At 38.7% G+C, this 19,771-nt stretch overlaps 1 protein-coding gene across 2 annotated transcripts in view; it reads right to left on the bottom strand.

Annotated features, from left to right (window-relative positions):
- The window catches only part of LOC142135572 (mitogen-activated protein kinase-binding protein 1-like), a 114,856-nt gene that overhangs the window by 35,789 nt on the left and 59,296 nt on the right, over positions 1-19,771 (bottom strand). For both annotated transcript variants that reach the window (XM_075194610.1, XM_075194611.1), the window contains exons 4-15: positions 18,775-18,837; positions 15,047-15,104; positions 10,458-10,628; positions 9,508-9,645; positions 8,361-8,543; positions 7,481-7,641; positions 4,151-4,340; positions 3,443-3,589; positions 2,602-2,786; positions 2,432-2,523; positions 1,597-1,722; positions 1,135-1,205 (exon numbers count right to left, since the gene is read on the bottom strand). In XM_075194610.1, coding sequence (XP_075050711.1) covers positions 1,135-1,205; positions 1,597-1,722; positions 2,432-2,523; positions 2,602-2,786; positions 3,443-3,589; positions 4,151-4,340; positions 7,481-7,641; positions 8,361-8,543; positions 9,508-9,645; positions 10,458-10,628; positions 15,047-15,104; positions 18,775-18,837 — 1,585 coding nt within the window. The remainder of the gene's footprint in view (positions 1-1,134; positions 1,206-1,596; positions 1,723-2,431; positions 2,524-2,601; positions 2,787-3,442; positions 3,590-4,150; positions 4,341-7,480; positions 7,642-8,360; positions 8,544-9,507; positions 9,646-10,457; positions 10,629-15,046; positions 15,105-18,774; positions 18,838-19,771) is intronic.

The following is a 19,771-nucleotide window of genomic DNA, read 5'->3' as shown; positions in this document are numbered from 1 at the left end:
AAAAAAATAAACAAACAAAACGAAAAAAAAATGGTCATAAAATAAAATCACTTTAGATTTAATAAAACCTTAAATCACCTATATATTATAGTAGCTATTTTGTACATAAATTAAGGATTCCTTTTCATCGACCTCACCCTCTTCTTTTCTTTGCTTATTACCAACATCCCACCAACAAAATGGCCGGGATATTCTACAAAAACATCAGGGGCTAGATTTACTAAAGTGGGGTTTGCTCAAACTGCCGCTTTTCGGCTAGTTTACCGGCGGTTTTGGTGGATATAATTATTTATGGTGCACAATTTGTCATGACATATTGTCCAAATAATGTAATAATTAAATAATTTTATCCCCTTAATATAATGAATTTTTTTATTCCCTCATAAGTTAATATTTAATTAATTTTGCCCCTTAATCAATAAATAATGATTGCCAACATAATTTAAATGTCAATGGTGCTTTCTCTAATGTTCTGAATGGCAAAATAGTTCAAACTGCATATTTAAGCTATCAAGCCATTCTGAAGCAGGTATTAAAACTGTCCTGTCTTTTGGATGGCGGTTTTGTGGCGGTTTTGTACAAAACCGCCGGCGCTTTAGCTTTTTCAATCCACCATACATCGCCAGTCATTTTAAATTGAAGCCTCAAGCTGCCCTGCAGTAAATGCGGCAGTTCGAACCGCCACCAAACACGATTCTTAGTAAATCTAGCCCTTGGAATCATTTGATGAATTTGATCAAAGCGGAGCACTAGAAATTCAGCTTTCTATCCAAAGGAAACAAACATTTATTTTTTACTATAAAGTTATTTTAGGATATTTTGTTTTCAACACAGTCACGTAAAGTAGACAAATCCTCATTGATGTTTCTTGTGATGACAGGTAGAAGACATTCATAGTATTTATTATGCCCACAGGCAAACTTGAGTCACACCGACGTTTGTAAAGACATCACTCAATATAAGTTTTAAGGCGTCTGAGTCAAAGCAGAAACTATAGAAGAACTGATATCCAGTCATGTTACTCATCACAGACGGACAGCACAACTCTGTTTATGGGTCTTAGATTACCTTTGTCACAAATGAATTGGTTGCTATTTGCAGTGTCTGTGGATAAAGATATTTGCATTAACTTACCTGTTTGGCAGTACGGAAATAAATGCTTTTATCTGCTCCACAGCTGATCATTCGCATCTTCCCATCATTAGCTGTAAAATGAAGATACATACGTTAGCAGAACTGCAGCTGGAATCCTGGATATATGGGCAGGGCTGCAGAATGGATAACATCTTAAAGCAGTATGGGCTAAATATGACACTGTGTTGCTATACTATGTATTACATCAACAACCCACCCAGATTTGTTGGCCGATTATGTGGAAGCTTAATCTTCAAACCATTTCAATAACATATCAGATGGTGGCGGGAAGCAAAAAAAACAAAAACAAAACAAAACAAAAAAACAGCCAAGACAGATGCTCTAAAGCAAAACATTCAAAAAGCACCACAAAAGTATGTAGATTTATTAAATATCATACTGCCACCATATTCAGGACAAACATTGAACTCTCAAATGTAAAAATTTTACTGAAGAGTTTACCTGCAAACTTTACAGCGGTGATGGAAGAAGAGTGGTCATCCAAGGTTTGCTGAAGACTGTAATCCTTAGACGCATCCAATACGTGGATAAGTCTGTCGCGGCTGGCAGAGGCCAAGAGATTCATTCCTGATAGTTTCCAAGGGAGAAAATAAAAAAAAAAAAGATAGTTTAAATTGCATTCTTTTTTTTTTTTACTGGCAAGTACAACTAACCAGCTTGTCTACACCAGCACACAACACCAAGGTATATTATTTTCTGGCGAAACACATGTAAGATTGTGTTTACACGGAAAAATAGTCCTAGTTCAGAAACAGCACAATGACATTAAATCAGGAGGTCATTAACGCAAGAGCACAAAACCAGCGTAGGATTTGACTCATGTTAGACATTTATTGCAGGAATAATTCCTGTATATTAGCCACAAGACAATTTCCAGTAAATATTATATTGGTGTGATGGAAATGTAGATGAACTAATTTGCAACTTAAATTCTGCATTTTTCACAAATGATTTGGCTAAAACACAGAAAAGCTCTGTAAATACAACTGTACCCCATGGGCAGGACATGGTTAATCTGTGTCCTGTCTACGAGCAAGTGAAATGAGCAACTCTGATTGGGTAACAAAGGCCTTAGGGAAAAATTAATCATAATACGATATACAGAATGTTTAACTAACTCATCAAAGCACATATTATACACATCTAATATATAATAAGTCAGTATAACAAATAGCTCATCTATATCAATATAACGTAGGCCAAAAAGTAAATTTTTGGTATTTTGGTATTTATTGCAGCTATATTTAGTGTAAGTTCTGACATAGGAGATAGTTACCGGTCTCTGGCTTGGAGTACTCCAGACAGAGGATTTCTGAGTCATGGGCTTCTACTTTCAAGAGCTCAGAGAGGGACTGTAGCTCATGCACCCTGTGAGTGAAGATACAGGTTAGATCTGCTAATACATTCAGCCCACTCTTCCTCCAAATATACATTACATGCCATCACCTGAGTGTACCCGTTCTGTCTCCTGAGGCCAAGTGCTGCCCACTAGGGCTCACACACACTGAGCGAATGCCAATCTTGGTGTCTAGTGCTTGCGTATCCACTTTATCCCCTAGTCCAGCAGAGTTACAGTCTGTGTCCAGCAGGGCCTGTGTGTTACTGTCAACCAGGATAATTTTCATCAGGTCCTGGTGATACAAAGGACAATGGGATGTTTGTATATTTAATTCATGGGTGTCAAAAACCAAAAAGATGTTGCCAGACCTTCAAAGAATGAAAATATAAAAAAAAGCTGGATGCATGAACTTTGATATAATGTACATTTCATATCATAATCTTCTCACATGACCACTTTGCTATCAGAGGAACTAGCTTCCTTCCACTACAACTCCAGCATCCTGCTCACTTCTATTCCCCTCCTCTCACTACCCCATGTCACATGATATCTCCTGTCCTTACTTTACAAATCTCTGCTGCCCAAAAGATTTGCACAGATCTCGACTGAGCATGGAGAATTGTTTTTTGCTACAGGTAGGTGCTCTTATTTAAAAACTGGGGACACAAGGATGAGCAAGATGAAGATAAAAATGTAACAGAATCAAAGCAGAAATAAATATGACGCAGTGGCAATGTAGGGTTTAAATTACTTGAACATTGTTTTAGAAGACAAAAGCGATCATTCATAATGCAGAGGACAGAAAAAAGTAGAGGGAACCATTAATCCAGCCATTGCCCAACTATAACGCCTATCCTTTATGCATGAACATTAATTACTGGAGAGCTCAGTTCCTTACACATTGCCTAAGACTTTACAGCAGATAGTAACTTGCGCACAGACACTCACACTGCTGAGGATGTTGCGGTGCAGGGCAGCGCCATGGATGTTTGACGTCTCCATGTTCCAGAGACGGATGGTACTGTCAGAGGAACAAGTTATAAAAGAGTTGGGTGGAAGACAGGCCTGGTTGCTATCCTTCATCTCTGGATATACCTACAGGATTGAGGGCGATAATAATAGACATGAGAAATTATATATCATTGTAAAAATTTGCAAATTCCAAAAATACAAGATGTATGGATAAACTATTACCAAAAATGGTGAGATAACCCAAGAAGAAAATGAAACGATTAAAGATATAAAATAAAGCAGCTATAACCAAAAAAGCTCACAAAGAATCTATAGCATGAATTTACTGACGTTATGTTATAGAAGTTTAAAAATAATTTAAAAAGATTCAAATGTCAAATTTGCGAATATTTTTATACTCCGTTCTTCACATTTATTGCATATAAATAAGTAAAAGTCAGAAGCATGGTCTAGAAAGTAATTATTTACAGTACCAGAGACATTAAAAGGGGAACTTTGCTCTGCTGAACCAATCATCTTTCAATAAAACAATTTCCATTAAAAATGTGTTTATATTATGAAAAGCAACTATTTGTCCATAGTAGTCTAGGCAGTGTTATTGGTTAAACATGAAAAATAAATAAATACAATGTGTTTATATATAAATAGTTAAATTGAGTATATTATCCGTTGGCATGGTCATACCTCCACACTCCATACACATGAAGAATGGTACAGAGCAGAGTACACCTTTCCCACTTTCTTCATGTCTTTAATATCCCATACGTAAAGACTGTGGTCATTGTACACACAAGACAGCCATTGGTTGGTGGGGTCAAAGGTCATTCCGACAGTGTCTGGGTACTTTGCGTCTGCTGCACTGGAGAAAAGGCGGCTGGAAGATTGAAAGGGAAAAAGTCAAACAAATTCATTGACTTTTTATTTAATTTAGTCACTGGGTGGCACGATTATACTTGTACATAACTAGCTAGATTTCCCCCAACACCCATATTTCCTGCAGTCATATCACTATCAAATATAGTATGCAAAGCTTATCTGTACAAAATAACTTTTGTGCACATTACTACAAAAGAGTTCTAGCAGCAAAAAGATGCACTAGGAAAAATAGGGAATATTACTCAATTAAAAACCTTACTTTTAGTTCTAAAAATATTTGTTAATTTTTCCACTACAGAAGTCATATGTACATTTGGGTCATAATCTAAATGTGATGTCTAGGTTTTAATTTGCTTTATTAATGAATAAATGACAACAGTTTCCCGAATACAGGTTAATAAATAAAGTCAGTGTCAAGAAGAATATTTGCAGTCTCTGGCCAGGAATAGAGCAATAAATTGAATATATACTCTTAGGTTATTTTATAGAGTATCCTGAATTCCTATTTGCATCACCCTCTTAACTATACAGTGTAACTTGTTCTCCTGAGGCTATAGAGATATTGTGGGTTCACATAGCCTTTTACTATTTCTACAAGTCTCCGTATTTTAAGAATCCTGGAGTATCACAAAGTGCAAATTGCCCAATACAAAACAAGCCAACACTTTCCAAATAAGAGCAGACAGTCTGCATCACACGTTTCATGGTGTTGCTCCATTGTCAGGCCTCAACCAATAATCACAAATCTATTCAGAAACAGCACACATTGAATGTAGCTACTGGGTCATACCTCAGACACAATGCAATAAATGAATAATAATACACTAAGGACAGACACTGCCCAGATAACATGGTCAGAACATGGACCCATATGCAAAATGTGGAACGTCATGCATCAGACTCCCATTGTCTTCGAGATTGTAATCTAGCGAGCAGGACCCTCTTCCCTCTGTCTGTATTACCCAGCATTGTTTTATTACTGTGTTTGTTCACAATTATACAGCACTACGGAATTTGCTGGCGCTATACAAATAGATGTTGATAATGACCTAAAAAATAGGGTAATAGTTCTTAGAGCCGACTGGGAACTGTACAATATAGAGACCATCGTGCCTTCCTGGCTCCAACCGGCAGCACACAGCACGCTGTCATGTAAAGAGATTGCAATGAAGACGCTACAAAGACGCTAGAAGTGGTGGAGCACTGAAGGTAACATTTTAGTCTAAGTGAATCAGCATCATATTGCACTTATGTTAGTGTGTTTAACACATTTTTGTATTTAATCCATTAACACAAATCTTGCACTTTAACAAGGAGCAAATGTTTTAGGTTTTAGACACTGCATGAGCCTAGAAACACCACAGGCTTCATACTGCAGGTTACAATCACACCCAACGTTATCTGGCAATGCGACAGGTCACATTCACTAGTGTGCCAGATGAATGAAAAACTTTTCTATAAAATCGCCCCTAAGCAGCACATTTAGCCGGCCTTACACTAGTGATGGCATCTCTGACACCGATATAGTCTATAATTAAAATGCTAGATTTTATTACCATGACTCGCAGGTGTCAGGCTTCATACTTTGCTCTATTAATCACAGCTCATAGATTTGTAGCATTTGTTAGATGTAAAATGTTTCTCTGCAACTTGCAGACTTGTGAAAGTGGGGATGGTTAGAGACATTCCTCTGTAAAATATAGTTTTACTATCACTGCAAGTCGTTAGGAAAAGCTGTAAAATAGAGAGGTCAACTGAAATCCTGAACACCAAGAGACTGGCGAAGGAAACACAGGATTTATTGAAAGCCAAAAAACGCAGCTGTGGGCTGGAGGTCAGCAGAGAAGAAACCCACATATGGAGACATCGATCAAAGGAATAACTGTTCTTCCTGAGAAAAGTACAACAGGAACAATCAGGCTGAATTCCAGTCACTCTGCTTGGGGCTTTGTAAGGCACCAGATGTATTAATAACCTATGTAAATGAATCATGAAGGACTAGTGATTAACATGGGTGCTCCCAGGGCAGTGTACATTCACACTGCTAACAGAAGTTAATTGTTTTAAAACTGTCTTATTGAGAGAAGAAGTGCTTCTACTAAATGCAGGAGCTGTGCCAAATGCCAATTAGAAAGTATTACCCACGTTCATTTTTCCCCATCCCATAATCCTAGTACCCAGACATTCCTTTTTACTCCATGATGACCTTCTCCACCAATTTTTATTCCCCTACCTACTTGCTGCCACCTTCCTGGTCTTCCCATTTCTTTCCCACAGTTATCCCTTTCAAGATCCCTATGTACTAACAACTACATTTCAGTTTAGTAGGACTACACATACATAAGGCCATCGTTCCAGCCCCAAACATTTTAATCCCTGTATGCTTTACAAGTATAACAGAACTTTAAATATGAGTCCCAACATGGAAGTCAATGGACGTTTAAAACTTGTTTACTAACCAAGTAGTTTTGAGTATCCAGTTTAACCTGCTAACCCATCTGAAACATCCTCTAGATAAAGAGCTCTCCAATCCCCTATTCTTTTTTTGCTCATGTGCATCCTCTCTACATCCAGAAAAACCAGCAAGTCCCTTTCCTAAAACCACCACAGACTAATACAGCTCTGGTGAAGCCCTGTATTGTATTCTCTAGGCTGCTTTGCTTCTAGAATGTAGAAAATAAAAAGTATTAATTCAGCAGTCAGGATATACCTGATGGGATAAACCACAGCAAGTGAACTGACAAGGAAGGCCAGGCGTACTATTAATTGGATAAAGAGTACTTAAAGCAGAGAGAATATATATATATATATATATATATATATATATATATATATATATATATATATATATATATATATATATATACACACATATATATACACATATATATATATATATATATATATATACACACACACACACACATATACACATATATACGTTACCCCAAATTAAAGGATCATCATCAATTTGTATAGCGCCACCATCACTGTACAGAGAATCTTCCATTCACATTAGTCCCTGCCCGATTAGAGCTTACAGTAAGAGGATGTCAAAATGTCGGCAGAGACAACTGCGAATCTAGCAAGTGCAACAAAGTATTCACATGCAGGAAATGAGCTTCTCCATTCTCTTACCTGGCTTCAGTGACCGTGGCAATGTCCACTCCAAGACTGTGTGGCTTTGGCATGGTGCTAAGGAAATGCAAGTTGCTTTGGTTGAAGACACGCACTGTGCCATCAGCACAACCACAGAAAATATAGTCCTGGTTCACAATGATGCAACTAGCAATGGTGGTCTGTTAAGAAACAAGCACCAAAAATTAGAGCGAGAATGAGTTCTGATCCCAACGCGAGAGATAATTGGGAAGACATGCCACGCTATCATATAACAGGACTTAAAATTCATAATGTTAATAATGTAGATAGGTAAATATTACTGTACCCAGAGAAGACTAAACATGCAGCTAGACGATCCTTTATGTTTTGCCAAGATATGAAGACTATATGGTGACCAGACTGATCTATCTAAGCTGTATAAACAGCTTTGCCATATAATTGACCTTTCTTTGTTCTACACTGGAACGAGCAAAAGAAATGTTAACAGCAAGACAAGATCTAATGATCATGTAACCAATTTATTGTCTGCAATGAGAGTTAAGAATTCAGTTTACGCCATGCTTACATTTTAGGTCTTGAAGAGCAAAATACAACAGTAACTTAAACCACTCATGCATTGGCTGATCTACCCGTGTGGCCTGAGCTGCCAAATGGGGACATTTACGGACATAAAAGACCCAGCCATTTAGCCACAAGACAGGGCACCATAGTAGTCAGACAATGATCACGTATATGGCGAGATCATCCATTTGAACTGATCATCTGACCCAAACAACTGATCAGGGAGAAGCTAGTTTACCTGTATCGCCCCTAACAAGAATTAAGTGAAATCTCTCACCACTTCACTAGCCACATCATCTTCTCTTTCGTTTACATGCAGGCTACTGCTCATACTCACCCTGAGCTCCACCCATTTGTCTAGCAGTCGTCGGTCGTTGAATTCACACAGGAGTCCAGAGGAAGTGATGCAGAATGTACTGCTCGCCTTCTTGCCTTTCCCACATGAAACATCCGTGAAGAAATTGTTCCTCAGCTCACCCAACAGACCAGATCGGCCAAGCAGAGGAATGGTAGAGTTTACCTGATAATAAAAGACGGATCAGAATGACCGCTTTTATCCGATAGCTATTGCCAAGACACTACGCATCACACGTAATCTGCTAAAGCCAATGTATGACAGACAGATGCCACCTTAATCTAAAAGTAGTAGCACAAATAAACTTTGAGGTCATGTGGGCAGAACTTTTAATCCCCAAGTGTCATGTTCGACTGATGTATGCAATTGTCAACATCTGGACTAGTAATAAGTGCAGTGATGTTGGGTATGCTGTAAAGACTAATATAACACAAACATTAGTACCATAAGTATGTACAATGATACGTGTTACATTATTATATTACTACCTTCTTTTGCATTGCCCCTCTAACTACCAGTTATATTGTCCCAGATATTTGCACTCAAAATTAAATAAATTCTACTGCAATACTATTATGTAATTTAAACAGTCGTGTCCCTGGGGTTCTGTACAGCCAGGGGTAATCCCACCCTCAAATGTTTCCTAAACCCTTGGCAGGATTCTGTTGGCTAGATAAAGATCATGAAGTCACATTATTGCATTTGTGCCAGCATAGTACCAAATGGAGTAAATACAACAGACTGTACATATCTGTGCTTTAACCTTCTGTCTATTGTTGGAGGAGTACTAAAGGATCTTTTTCCTTTCGTATGATTTTGCCCAAACTGAAATAGGATTAAACATAGCTAATGAAAACTGTGCAATAGTAGTCAGCGGCCTCTGGATTACTTTGTACCCATTTATTACTAATCAGCATTCAGTTGGAAAGCGACATCACATTATAGAAAGGGGCACAGATTTTCTGTTTATTAGGATACAGATTCCTCAGACTTGTCAATGTAGTGTCTTTAGTTGGGTTAAAATTCAAGATCCAAGAATGAACAAACAGCCATGGTGCTCCAAGCATCGAGCCACAGTCCAATCCCACAGAAATATTCCAAAGAAATATAGCTATATTGCCACGCTTACCTTTGATGACTTTGCCTCATCCAAATACCAGAACTTGACATGTCTGTTACCAGCTGTGACAAAGTAACTGCTGTCTTCGGAGAACGAGACTGCCGTCACTTTACTAGATACCTTGTTTGCGGCCACTACTACGTTTTTCTGAAAGAGAACCAGTCAGGAAATGCAACTATAAAAAAAACCTTTGCATTAGCTGTTTTAGGCAGTTCCATTAACCTAAATGTCAAATCAGATATGCACCCATCAATCACCATTACCTGCAATGGTTTCCTGATAAAGGAAATACTACCTATGGTGGGAGCAGGGCTTTATAGCCTCGCCTTTCTCCCTAGAATCCAGGGGCTGCTCTGTGGCATATCTCACAACCCAGGCTGAAGACCGGGGCTACACAATGTTTTGGAGGGAGGTGTGAGCAGGAGGCCCAACAGAGAAGCCACAATCTCGAACATTGGACCTCCCCACTTACGCTCCCCTGTGCTGCAGCCATTTTAAAGGGACGATAGGTTCACGATACAAAATGCTGAAAAACAATACTCTTTATGACTGCATATGTTTACCAGGCACTAACAGTCTAGCCAATGCACAAGTTCTGCATGCATAGAATATACAATTCCTGGCATACCACTGTCAAGGAGAATGCAGTTTTGAACTGCCACTGTAGAGAGGAAAAAAAACCAAAACAAACAAAAAAAACAAAAAACACACTGAAATAGAAAATACACACTAACTTGGAAGAAGGGAGTTTTCTGGGTGTGTTATGATTTTCCTTTTTGTTTGGGGGGGGGGGTTCAGTCTGACTATGTAAGGGTGGAGCTCTCAGGTTTGTTAGGAGAATTAAGGGAATTCCATTTTTTCTTCAATAAAGCCATTATATTACCATAAATTTGAAAATGCTAAACTGAAAATTTCTATCAGAGAACTTCCTTTGCACCTAAATTTCACTCAGAACTCACCTTCCACGACCACACATTGACGATCATGTCATGCTGATAGCCAACCGACACTATGTACTTGGAGCTAGGAGAGAAGGACACACAGGCCACTCCATATTTGTGTTCTTGAAGTTCTGCGACTTGTGTTCGCTCAGCCACATCCCAGACGCGCACTGCTGGCATGTGCCCGCTCTGTGAACAAAGTCAGGGTTAGAATAGAAGATGTCAGTGTCCCCCTTGCCAAAAGCAACTCTAAAATTATTAAAATGAACCCGTCTCACATGAGGCAGCCATTTTGTCAGCTGAACACATAAGAATGCAGTCTATCCCTTTATTGGGAATCCATGATGGTGAAGTAACATGCTACATTCTCAGTAACAGCCAGAGATAATACTGGTTCCCAGCGAATTGTCTGTTGGCTTGTGAACATTGCTATAGCCCACAAAAGAGCAGACCTCCACTGAAGATCAGACCACTATAAACTGTAACATGTACTCTCATATGCAGAGTGTCCACATTATTGGGTAAACCTGGTCATCAATACAAATATCTAGTCAGCTAATCATGTGGCCACAGCTGTAACTTAAAATATTAGTGTCTGGGGTGAGAAGGAAAACTGTCCCCCTCCCTCAGCCTTCAATTTTATCCAATGTGTGTGTTGCACAGTCCTAGTTATGGCCCTGCACGTGGCAACAACTCAAAAAGCATGTAGACATAGGTCAAGAGGTTCATTTGTTCAGACCAAACACCAGAATGTGGAAGAAATGAGATCTAAGGGATATTGGAATGCAATGATTGCTGATGCTAAAAGTGGGGTTTGAGTATTGAAGAAAACTACTGATCTCCTGGGATTTTCAGTTACAACAGTCTCTAAAGTTTATAGAGAGTGGTGCACAATCAAAACAAAAAAAAAAAAAAATATATAACAAAATAAAAACACATCCAGTGACCAGCAGTTCTGTAGGCAAAAAGGGTCTCGATAATGAGAGGTCAGAGGAGAATCACCAGACTTGATGAAGCAAACAGGAAGGTGACAGCAAATAAAAAAATAAATAAAACAAAACACAACATGTTACAAAAGTGGTATGTAGAAGACCATCTCTGAACGCACAGCACATCAAACCTTGAAGTGGATGAGCTACAGTGGCAGAGAGCCATGCCTGGTTCCATTCATGCCAGCTAAGATCAGGAAACAGAGGTTACAGTGGGCATAGGCTCACAAACACTTGACAGTTGAAGATTGGAAAAATGTTGCTTTGTCCGAGGACTCTCGATTTCTGCTGCAACGTACAGACATAGGGTCAGAATTTGGTGTTAACAAATCCATCCTGCTTTCTGTCAACAGTGCAGGCTGCTGATGGTATAATGGTTATGGGGAATGTTTTCTTGGCACGCATCAGGCCCCCAAACACCAATTGAGCATCATGTAAGTGCCCCAGCCTACCAGAGTATTGTTGCTGACCCTATGCAGGCCTTTATGGCGCAGTCTACTAATCTTCTAACGGCTACTTCCAGCAGAATAATGTACATTGTCAAAAAGAACATGAAATCTAAAGCTGATCCCTTGAACATGACTCGAACAGTGAACAAGTTCACTATACACCAATGGTCTCCACAGTCACCAGATCTCTATCCAATGCAACACCTTTTGAATGTGGTGAAAAGAGAAGTTAACAGTAAAAATGTGCAGCTAACAAGTCTGTGGCAACTGCGTAACGCTATAATGTCAACATGGAGCAAAATCTCATAGGAATGTTTCCAGCACCTTGTTGTCTCCATGCCATGAAGAATTCAGGCTGTTCTGGGGGCAAAGGCAGGCCAGATACAGTACTAGAAAGATGTACCTCTTAAAATGGCTAAGTGTCCATACAGAGCCAGAAAAAAATTGATTGAAAGTATGCTCTTGGCTGTAAAACAAGAAAAGGAGCCATTGTAGGTTGTTGCTGTAGGGTCTGCCAACTACTTCAAGATTAGGCATTATACATAGGTCTCCCATAAGACCAGCTTTACATTTTTTGATGGTGGAGAATCCTTATATAAAACCGTTCAATATAATGGCACACGCTCTGTTAATTCAGGTGGACCATCAATATGGAATATGGGTAAATATTTAGAACGTTCAAGACTCTCATGGCAGAACATAGCCCCAGAACCCGCAACATCTTTTCTTGTTTTATTCCATCAAGTGTGAATACTGATCAAGGGCATTCAGCAAACTCAGCTATAGATGTTCATTTACTTCAGACATCTTTGGATTTAGGCTACTCAATTTCCATGTGCTTCTGAGGATTACATTTGACATTCTGCAGGTAGGCTGATAATCAAAATCACCTTAGCACATATATGCTTTGGGTTTTTTCTGCTAAAATGTATGGCCTATACATTATGTATATATAAAAAAAATAAAAAAATGGAATTTTTACTTTTTGTTTTATTTGTTTGAGGCTAATGGACAGTTTGGGATTTTAAAAAGATTTGTTTAGCCTAGAGTTACCAGCTGTGGATATGATCCTTTCACAAATCATTGAGAAAAACCATAGCACAAAACTAAAAAAGGCAAGCAATGGAGGATGCCAGTAGTAATTTGTGGACAACCACTGGAAGCAGTGAGCAGCTGAAGGTTTATTTAATGCTGTATATTAGAACTTTTGCATTCTTTCAGGGGTATGATGGCTTGTTAAGGTGACGACATCTACTTAGATGGATCTATCGCCACAACATCTGGGAAGAGCTATAAATAGACTGAGTCCTGGAAGAACAGGGCAATGAATGACAAGATGGAAACAAAACACTGCCAACATTTGTGCTGTCTGGCGATGCAGATCAGAGACCGTGAATGTTGGTTTCAGCTGAACCATGACTTCACATTACCAAAAAAGTCTATTTGTACACATGGGCAATGGATGCAAGTTAAGCTCTATAGTACCTAGTACTGAAAACACAGAAAGTGCCAGTCTGACTGGCAAAGGCTTGTTTTCTTCATAATAACAGTCCAACTGTCTATTTCAGTCATGCCACTGTGTCCATTAATGACCTTCCACCTGCTACTCCTCAATGCAATACAAAAGATTTGAGACTGATATTTTTGGAGTTTTTGTCTCACCTATGCTGAACGCATATTGTTTTTGCAGCGCAGAAACTCCCCCCCCCCCCAAAAAACAACAACTTATCTGATGCAGAGGCTTCCAGTGCCCTCCTCCCTTCTCATTGAATGTTGGGCGTGACATCATCACACCAGACAATTGCAGTGAGGAGCACACAGGTGCACGATGAGCAAAACAGAAGAAGTCAGAAGAAAGAAGGCAATAGAAAGTGAAAGGGAGAAAAAGCAGCATGGAGGACACAGTGCCAAGCAGCAGGGAAGAAAACATTAAACTTTAGTTTTGTTTTTTTCTTAATAATAGACCTTACAAAATTGCATATGAGACTTTTTCTTGCGGCCCACACAATCTTAGACTCTTCGGGACAATTACAAAAATTTTGTCAGGACAATATGTCCAAATGGAGGCTGTCCTGGCGAGTAAGTTTGTAATGAGAACCCCGGTTCTGACCCGGAGTCTTTGCCATTTGCAATAAAAAGCGCAAGGTAGAGCAGCAACGCTGCTGGAGAGGAATCCGAATATTCCTCTCCTCCGATGCTCTCCCGATAGCTTATTGGCGCTTGACCCCAATGACTAATACCATCAGAATCCTAAGCTTTCCACGTTGTTTAGGGCTTCATAAATAGGCCCCAAACACATAACTATATCAGAGCTGAAAAGAATCCCGTCCTGTGATCCCTCCTTACTCTGCACACTGTAAATACCAGCCTGCTCTCCAGTGTTTTTGCATGGCATCATTAAAGCTGGTTCTCCAATTACAGATGCCAGGCACAGTGTTATGAAAGTCTGTACCGTTACAGTAGCTAGAGTCGTGCATGGTTTCATTATAGTAAACATCTGGATACAGTAACTTGTCATAATGCTGTGCCTGGGAACTGTCATTGCTGGAAACATGTTCCAATGGTTCAGAGAAAATACATGAGACGAAGAGGAACCAAGAGACACTGGTTAAAGTAGATACAGGTGGGCAATCCACGTAATAATCCACGTCTAATATTTGGGGTAATTACACACTGGCCACTGCTAGATAATTTCTATTGCCACATACACAATCACACACACCTACATTTAATTTTGACATGCCTTACAAGTTGTTTGTTACAAAATAGCTGGCACCTATCTTTCTGGGAAATATGTCCGGACCTGCCCTACACGAGTACAGATTCAAGAAGAAAGTTACCTTAAGGTAGAGAATGCCTTTAAAAGTGCAAGGCTCTCTTTACACGTTTAGTTGTGTACAACACAACTTGTTAAGGAATTGCAAAACTGAACAGCTACATATACTTCTTTGTCTTTGATCCAAGACAATTTGTGGGGTAACTCGGAATGTTACATGTAAGCACACACAGTTATTAATGTGTGCACAAATCTCACAAAACATCTATTCTTATGAAGAAATCATCTCTCTCCAACTTACAGCATTACTACAGGAAATTCCCCAGCCTGAAACTTCTGATGAACTGTTAGGGAGATCATTTAAAACTTTAATGGTAAATATCAGGTACTTGCCTCTCCTGTGACCAAGAACTTTCCATCAGGGGAAAACGCAAGTGCAGTTATAGTTTTTCTGAAAGGGGACAAAAAAAAGAGCAGCGTATAACCAACTGATCAAAGAAAATACAGGAAAGGCCCACACCAATAGGTTACATACAAATAGATATGATAAATATAGATGTTAGATATATGGTCAAGCTGTAAAATTAACTTTCCATAATAAATTTAACACAATACATTATGCAATTCAGTCTGTCATACTTCCTCAGCACTTGTGCCAAAATATGTCCCACTAGATTGTATACATATATATTTTATAGTCTTTTTATGCAAACTAGCTTTCCTATTTTAAAATTAGGTCTGAATTATTACACTTTTTCTATATTACAATGAACTCATATGCAGTTACACTATGCTGGACAAAAGGAATGGGCAGTAAGAGAACTACATTTGCATTTTATATAAGAAGTTTACAATTATTTAAATAATGTTGTGACAGGTTATGGGGCTTATTAAAACTGAAAAACAGCTATATAGTCATACGTGACTGACTGGATCACTGATAAATAACTTTTGGTATGAATTTATTTAAAGGAAATAGCGCAGGCCGCCGATTTATATAAATTGCCAATGCACTTATTTTTTGCTATTGTGAGATAGGAAATCGTTATCTCTGAGACCAGGGTAGAAAATGTGTTTTTTCTGTTTACCCTTGCTAAAGGAAATAGCTTATTTCTGATGTATATATCCGATACAATGAGCCTTTGTTTACAAAGCCTGTTGTATATTGTGATGTGGAAAACTGGCTTGTTTTTGTTTTTTGTTGTTCTGTGTGAATATGTATTCCGAACGGGTCTGAAGAAAGGCCCCGGGCGAATTAGATATTGAGGTGTGAAGGTCCAACATTGAAGGCAGGAACTTTTAATTAAGACTGGCTCCTGGATTCTCTGCATCTGAAAACCAGACGCAGGACATCACAGCGTTTCTAGAATTTCACATATAAGTGTAAATATGGCTAGATTTCCAATGCATTTAAATCCATGTTTGTGTAAATATAGTACATCCTGATGCTAAAAATAACCTGTGTCAGAACTGTATAAAAGTTGAGCATGTAATGTATCATTCTGATGTTCCATCGGACCTGACCACTGATACCTTAAAATCAGCGGAACTGTCCTTGTCAGGACACTTGAGCAATAAACATCACTCTGCTTCAAGACCCTGCTTGGCAACTTCTTCAATATTGCTGTAATCCTGTGACCTGCTGATTAGACCCTAAAATCTAATCCGTTCTTCGGCTGATTCGGAGGTTGGACCCAGCTATGCAGTACCACCACTCTGCCACTACCCTGCAGCTCTGGTCAGTGTGATAGGCCAGGGGGGATCCATCCACATCAACCCTGACCCATAGTAAGCGGTCCGGAGTTACCAGCCCAAGTGTACCAGCACAGGAGTACACTAGCAGTGACAGTTATCCAGAAGGAACGTGGTTCTGAGTGCCATAAAAGAGCTCAGTGGTGGCAGCATTGTAAGCCCCTCCTACTGCGGCAAGAGGGCGCAATTGGGATAACAAAGGAACGGTGGCAAAGTAAGCCCAGCTAGTTCCCAACAACAGACAGGGTGGCATAGGCGGTCCATCCTGTCACAGTGACTATTCATATTTTGAAGCATTGACGATATAGGTGGCCCTTTAGCCAAGCATTTGCATGCCATTTAAAATTTTCTGTGTAATTTGTTTGGAAATACATCACAGCACAATAGTTATAAACCACTGCACAGTATACAAAATGAGCAAAAAGTCTGATACACTAGAATTAGTTGGGAACTAGCAGAGCTTCTCCAATGTGCATATATTATCTCAGCATATGCAATTCCTGTACATGCTATACAGATTTAAGAAATGTTACAAAGACTTATAAAGTTCTGAAGAATATTCTCACGCCAACAATGTTAAGTGTGACAAAAAACAACAATTCATAAGATCAGAACACTTGTTAAAATGTTGAGCATTGTGTTCTCAGTGATACGTTAGTGATATGATATAATAGGTTTTATTATTATAAAGCAAGAAACACTGCTGAATAACTTTCTATAGCCAAAGTGTTTATGACATAAATAATGTATAATCAAAGTTAAAAAAAAAAAGGCATCTTGCAACATTTAGTATAGTTTATTTACGGTCACATAAGTTTTCATCCTACCATTGTCTGTCACTTCAAGGCTTTAGTTGGTCACACGTAAATGTCGGTAGCCAACCTGGCCTTTTTTGTATCCCTTTCATACATTATCGTGTGGGCACAAAGCAAGTGAATCTTCTTGCACAGGCAGGTGTGAAAAATCTATGGTTTGCATGAATGCAGATATGTACCAATCAAAAGCTATGCGTGTGTCGTCGTCGTCGCGCCCCCCCCCCCAATTAGTTTTTGGGTGCTGACCCAAACACAATCTAATCTATGAAACGAAATTGCATGATCATTTTCACAGGCAAGACCACCACATGTATAGCCAGCTTCAGACAAGTATTCTGATCTCTATATTAGAGATAACTATGTGCTTTGAGGAAAACTTTCAAAAAGCTCAAGAAAAAAATGTATGTATGTATCGTTGTGGATACTAGATGTAATTTTATATTAAAGAAGGAGCTTGCATTTCAGGGTTTAGCGACTTTTACAAGAATTTGAAGTGACACAGGCTTAAGAATGCACTATCATTAAATGCGTTCTGTTGTACATGCTGTAAGATTAAGCATGACCTCCATTTCCATGTCAAGGACACCAAGATCCTTGCTCTGTTTAGGTGAACTCTTGTCACCTAGAGGTGTGAGGGAGAAAAGAAGAGCCTCACAGGTCAATTATTAGCTACAGGAGCCATTAATAGAACTGGAACTCCAAGAGGGAGAGACAGTGCAAAATAGCAAGACCGGCCTGGCCAAAATAAGAAGAGATCAAATGACTTGGGAGAAAGTGTATACAAACATCGGGTAAATTTTGAGTGCATGACCTGAAACAAATGTGCCAAGTAGGGTTACAGGATAGGGAATGCGCGACAGCTTTTCTAAATTTAAGACTGTAAACATCCGTCTGTGGAAGACAGAGGATAAATTGCTATTTAACAATCAAATTCTATTAGGATTTTAACTATTTAAGTGAAATTTCTGCATGGCTGACTCTACTGTATATTTTGTAGCACAATTTTATTGTATAAATACCTCGATAAGTTCTCACCTACCTGGACTACATTCATATGGTGACATTTAATGAGTGCACAGTAAAACAGACTTAGGACAAAACTTGATTGGTTTCAATTTGTTACATTTTATTTGCCAACTGGCTAAAATGTTTCAAGATTCCACCAACTTATCAGTAAATATTTATTTTTTGTGATATGTTTCTGGTGGTAAAACATTAAACAGCTATATTTTTAAAGGAATTATTTTGAAGAGAAACAAATATGGCCATGAAGTCTAGTATGAATAATTTAGACAAAAGTGCAATGAATTGGAAAGGATGTCCGACACTGAATAAAAGGTAATGTAAAAATGATAGAGGACGTAGGGGAGAATAATCAGAGTGGTAGATTATCCTAGGACAGCAAATCCTCATAAGTTTATGCAAGAGGAGTATAAATGTATTAAAATAACGAGTAGTACAAACTATACTTGTGTAGATGTTATTACACCTTAGTCAGTAGGGAGATGGCTGACTATGTCATTAATAATATATTGGCTGCAGTCAGTTACTCACCTGGAGCTGTTCAGGATATGAGTCTGCTTGTTCTTCCTGGGATTTAACAACACTACGACACACCTACAAGAAAAGTACAAAACACTGGGTTAGTTCCAATCACAAAACTTGAAAAGGAGATCTAGGCTGGGAAAATACTCATGGGTTAGTTAGATGCTTTGGCACGACTGGATAACAATACAGACTTTGAGACCTTACTCAAAACTCTGTATTGGCTCCTTGTGACACAAGAGAACAAAAGGGGCTTGTCCAAAGTCACAAGTACTCGTATTGGATGGTAAACTTTATTGGGCAGAGACACTGTACAGAGCTGCACCTGCCACCATGTTTTCTAACAGAATTCCCCAACTTCCATCCAAGACTTTCTGTAGAATTTACCTTGCATTGGAAATTATTTCCCTGCTGAAGCTCGAGACCATCAGTAATAAAGTTTTTCAATAAACACTTACTTTCATTTTTAAAAATGCTTTGAAGTAAGTACTTTTCTCCCCAAGCACTCATGTCAACTGGCCCTTATCTTCAAGTTAAATATATAAAATTTTGTGATTAAGGGATTAAGGCATAGGCGTCATGGAAAAGATGGGTATTGGTTAAAAAGGGGGGAATTAAATAGCATCAGGTGAGGTTTCTTTAACGGACTAGCACAGTGCACTAAATGCCCAATACCCATCATTTCCCCCGATACCTTAACTCCAAATTGTTATATATAAATATATAACAATCTCTTCAGAAAGAATAGGGCTGCATTTCACTATCCCCATTTCCCACCAAACCTTAGGAGCACTACTCCCTAATTGTATTACTTGTTTCCCTTATCTTCATGTGCTAACCACCCTACCACATTTTTGCAGCCCCTTTTAAACCTTCTCTATTTATATATCTTTATGAAGGTGAAATCAGCAGTATTAAACCCACAACAGGATTGCATGATTGAAAGAGCAAATCCAAAGGTTTTGATGGTCAATGCATAATGGAGGAAGCCTTAATCATGTATTAA

Source organism: Mixophyes fleayi, unplaced genomic scaffold (assembly GCF_038048845.1).
Source record: "Mixophyes fleayi isolate aMixFle1 unplaced genomic scaffold, aMixFle1.hap1 Scaffold_78, whole genome shotgun sequence".
In the NCBI taxonomy this organism is placed as follows: Eukaryota; Metazoa; Chordata; class Amphibia; order Anura; family Limnodynastidae; genus Mixophyes; species Mixophyes fleayi.
The sequence above is the reverse complement of the archived record's forward strand: the minus strand, read 5'-3'. Positions and strand labels throughout refer to the sequence as shown.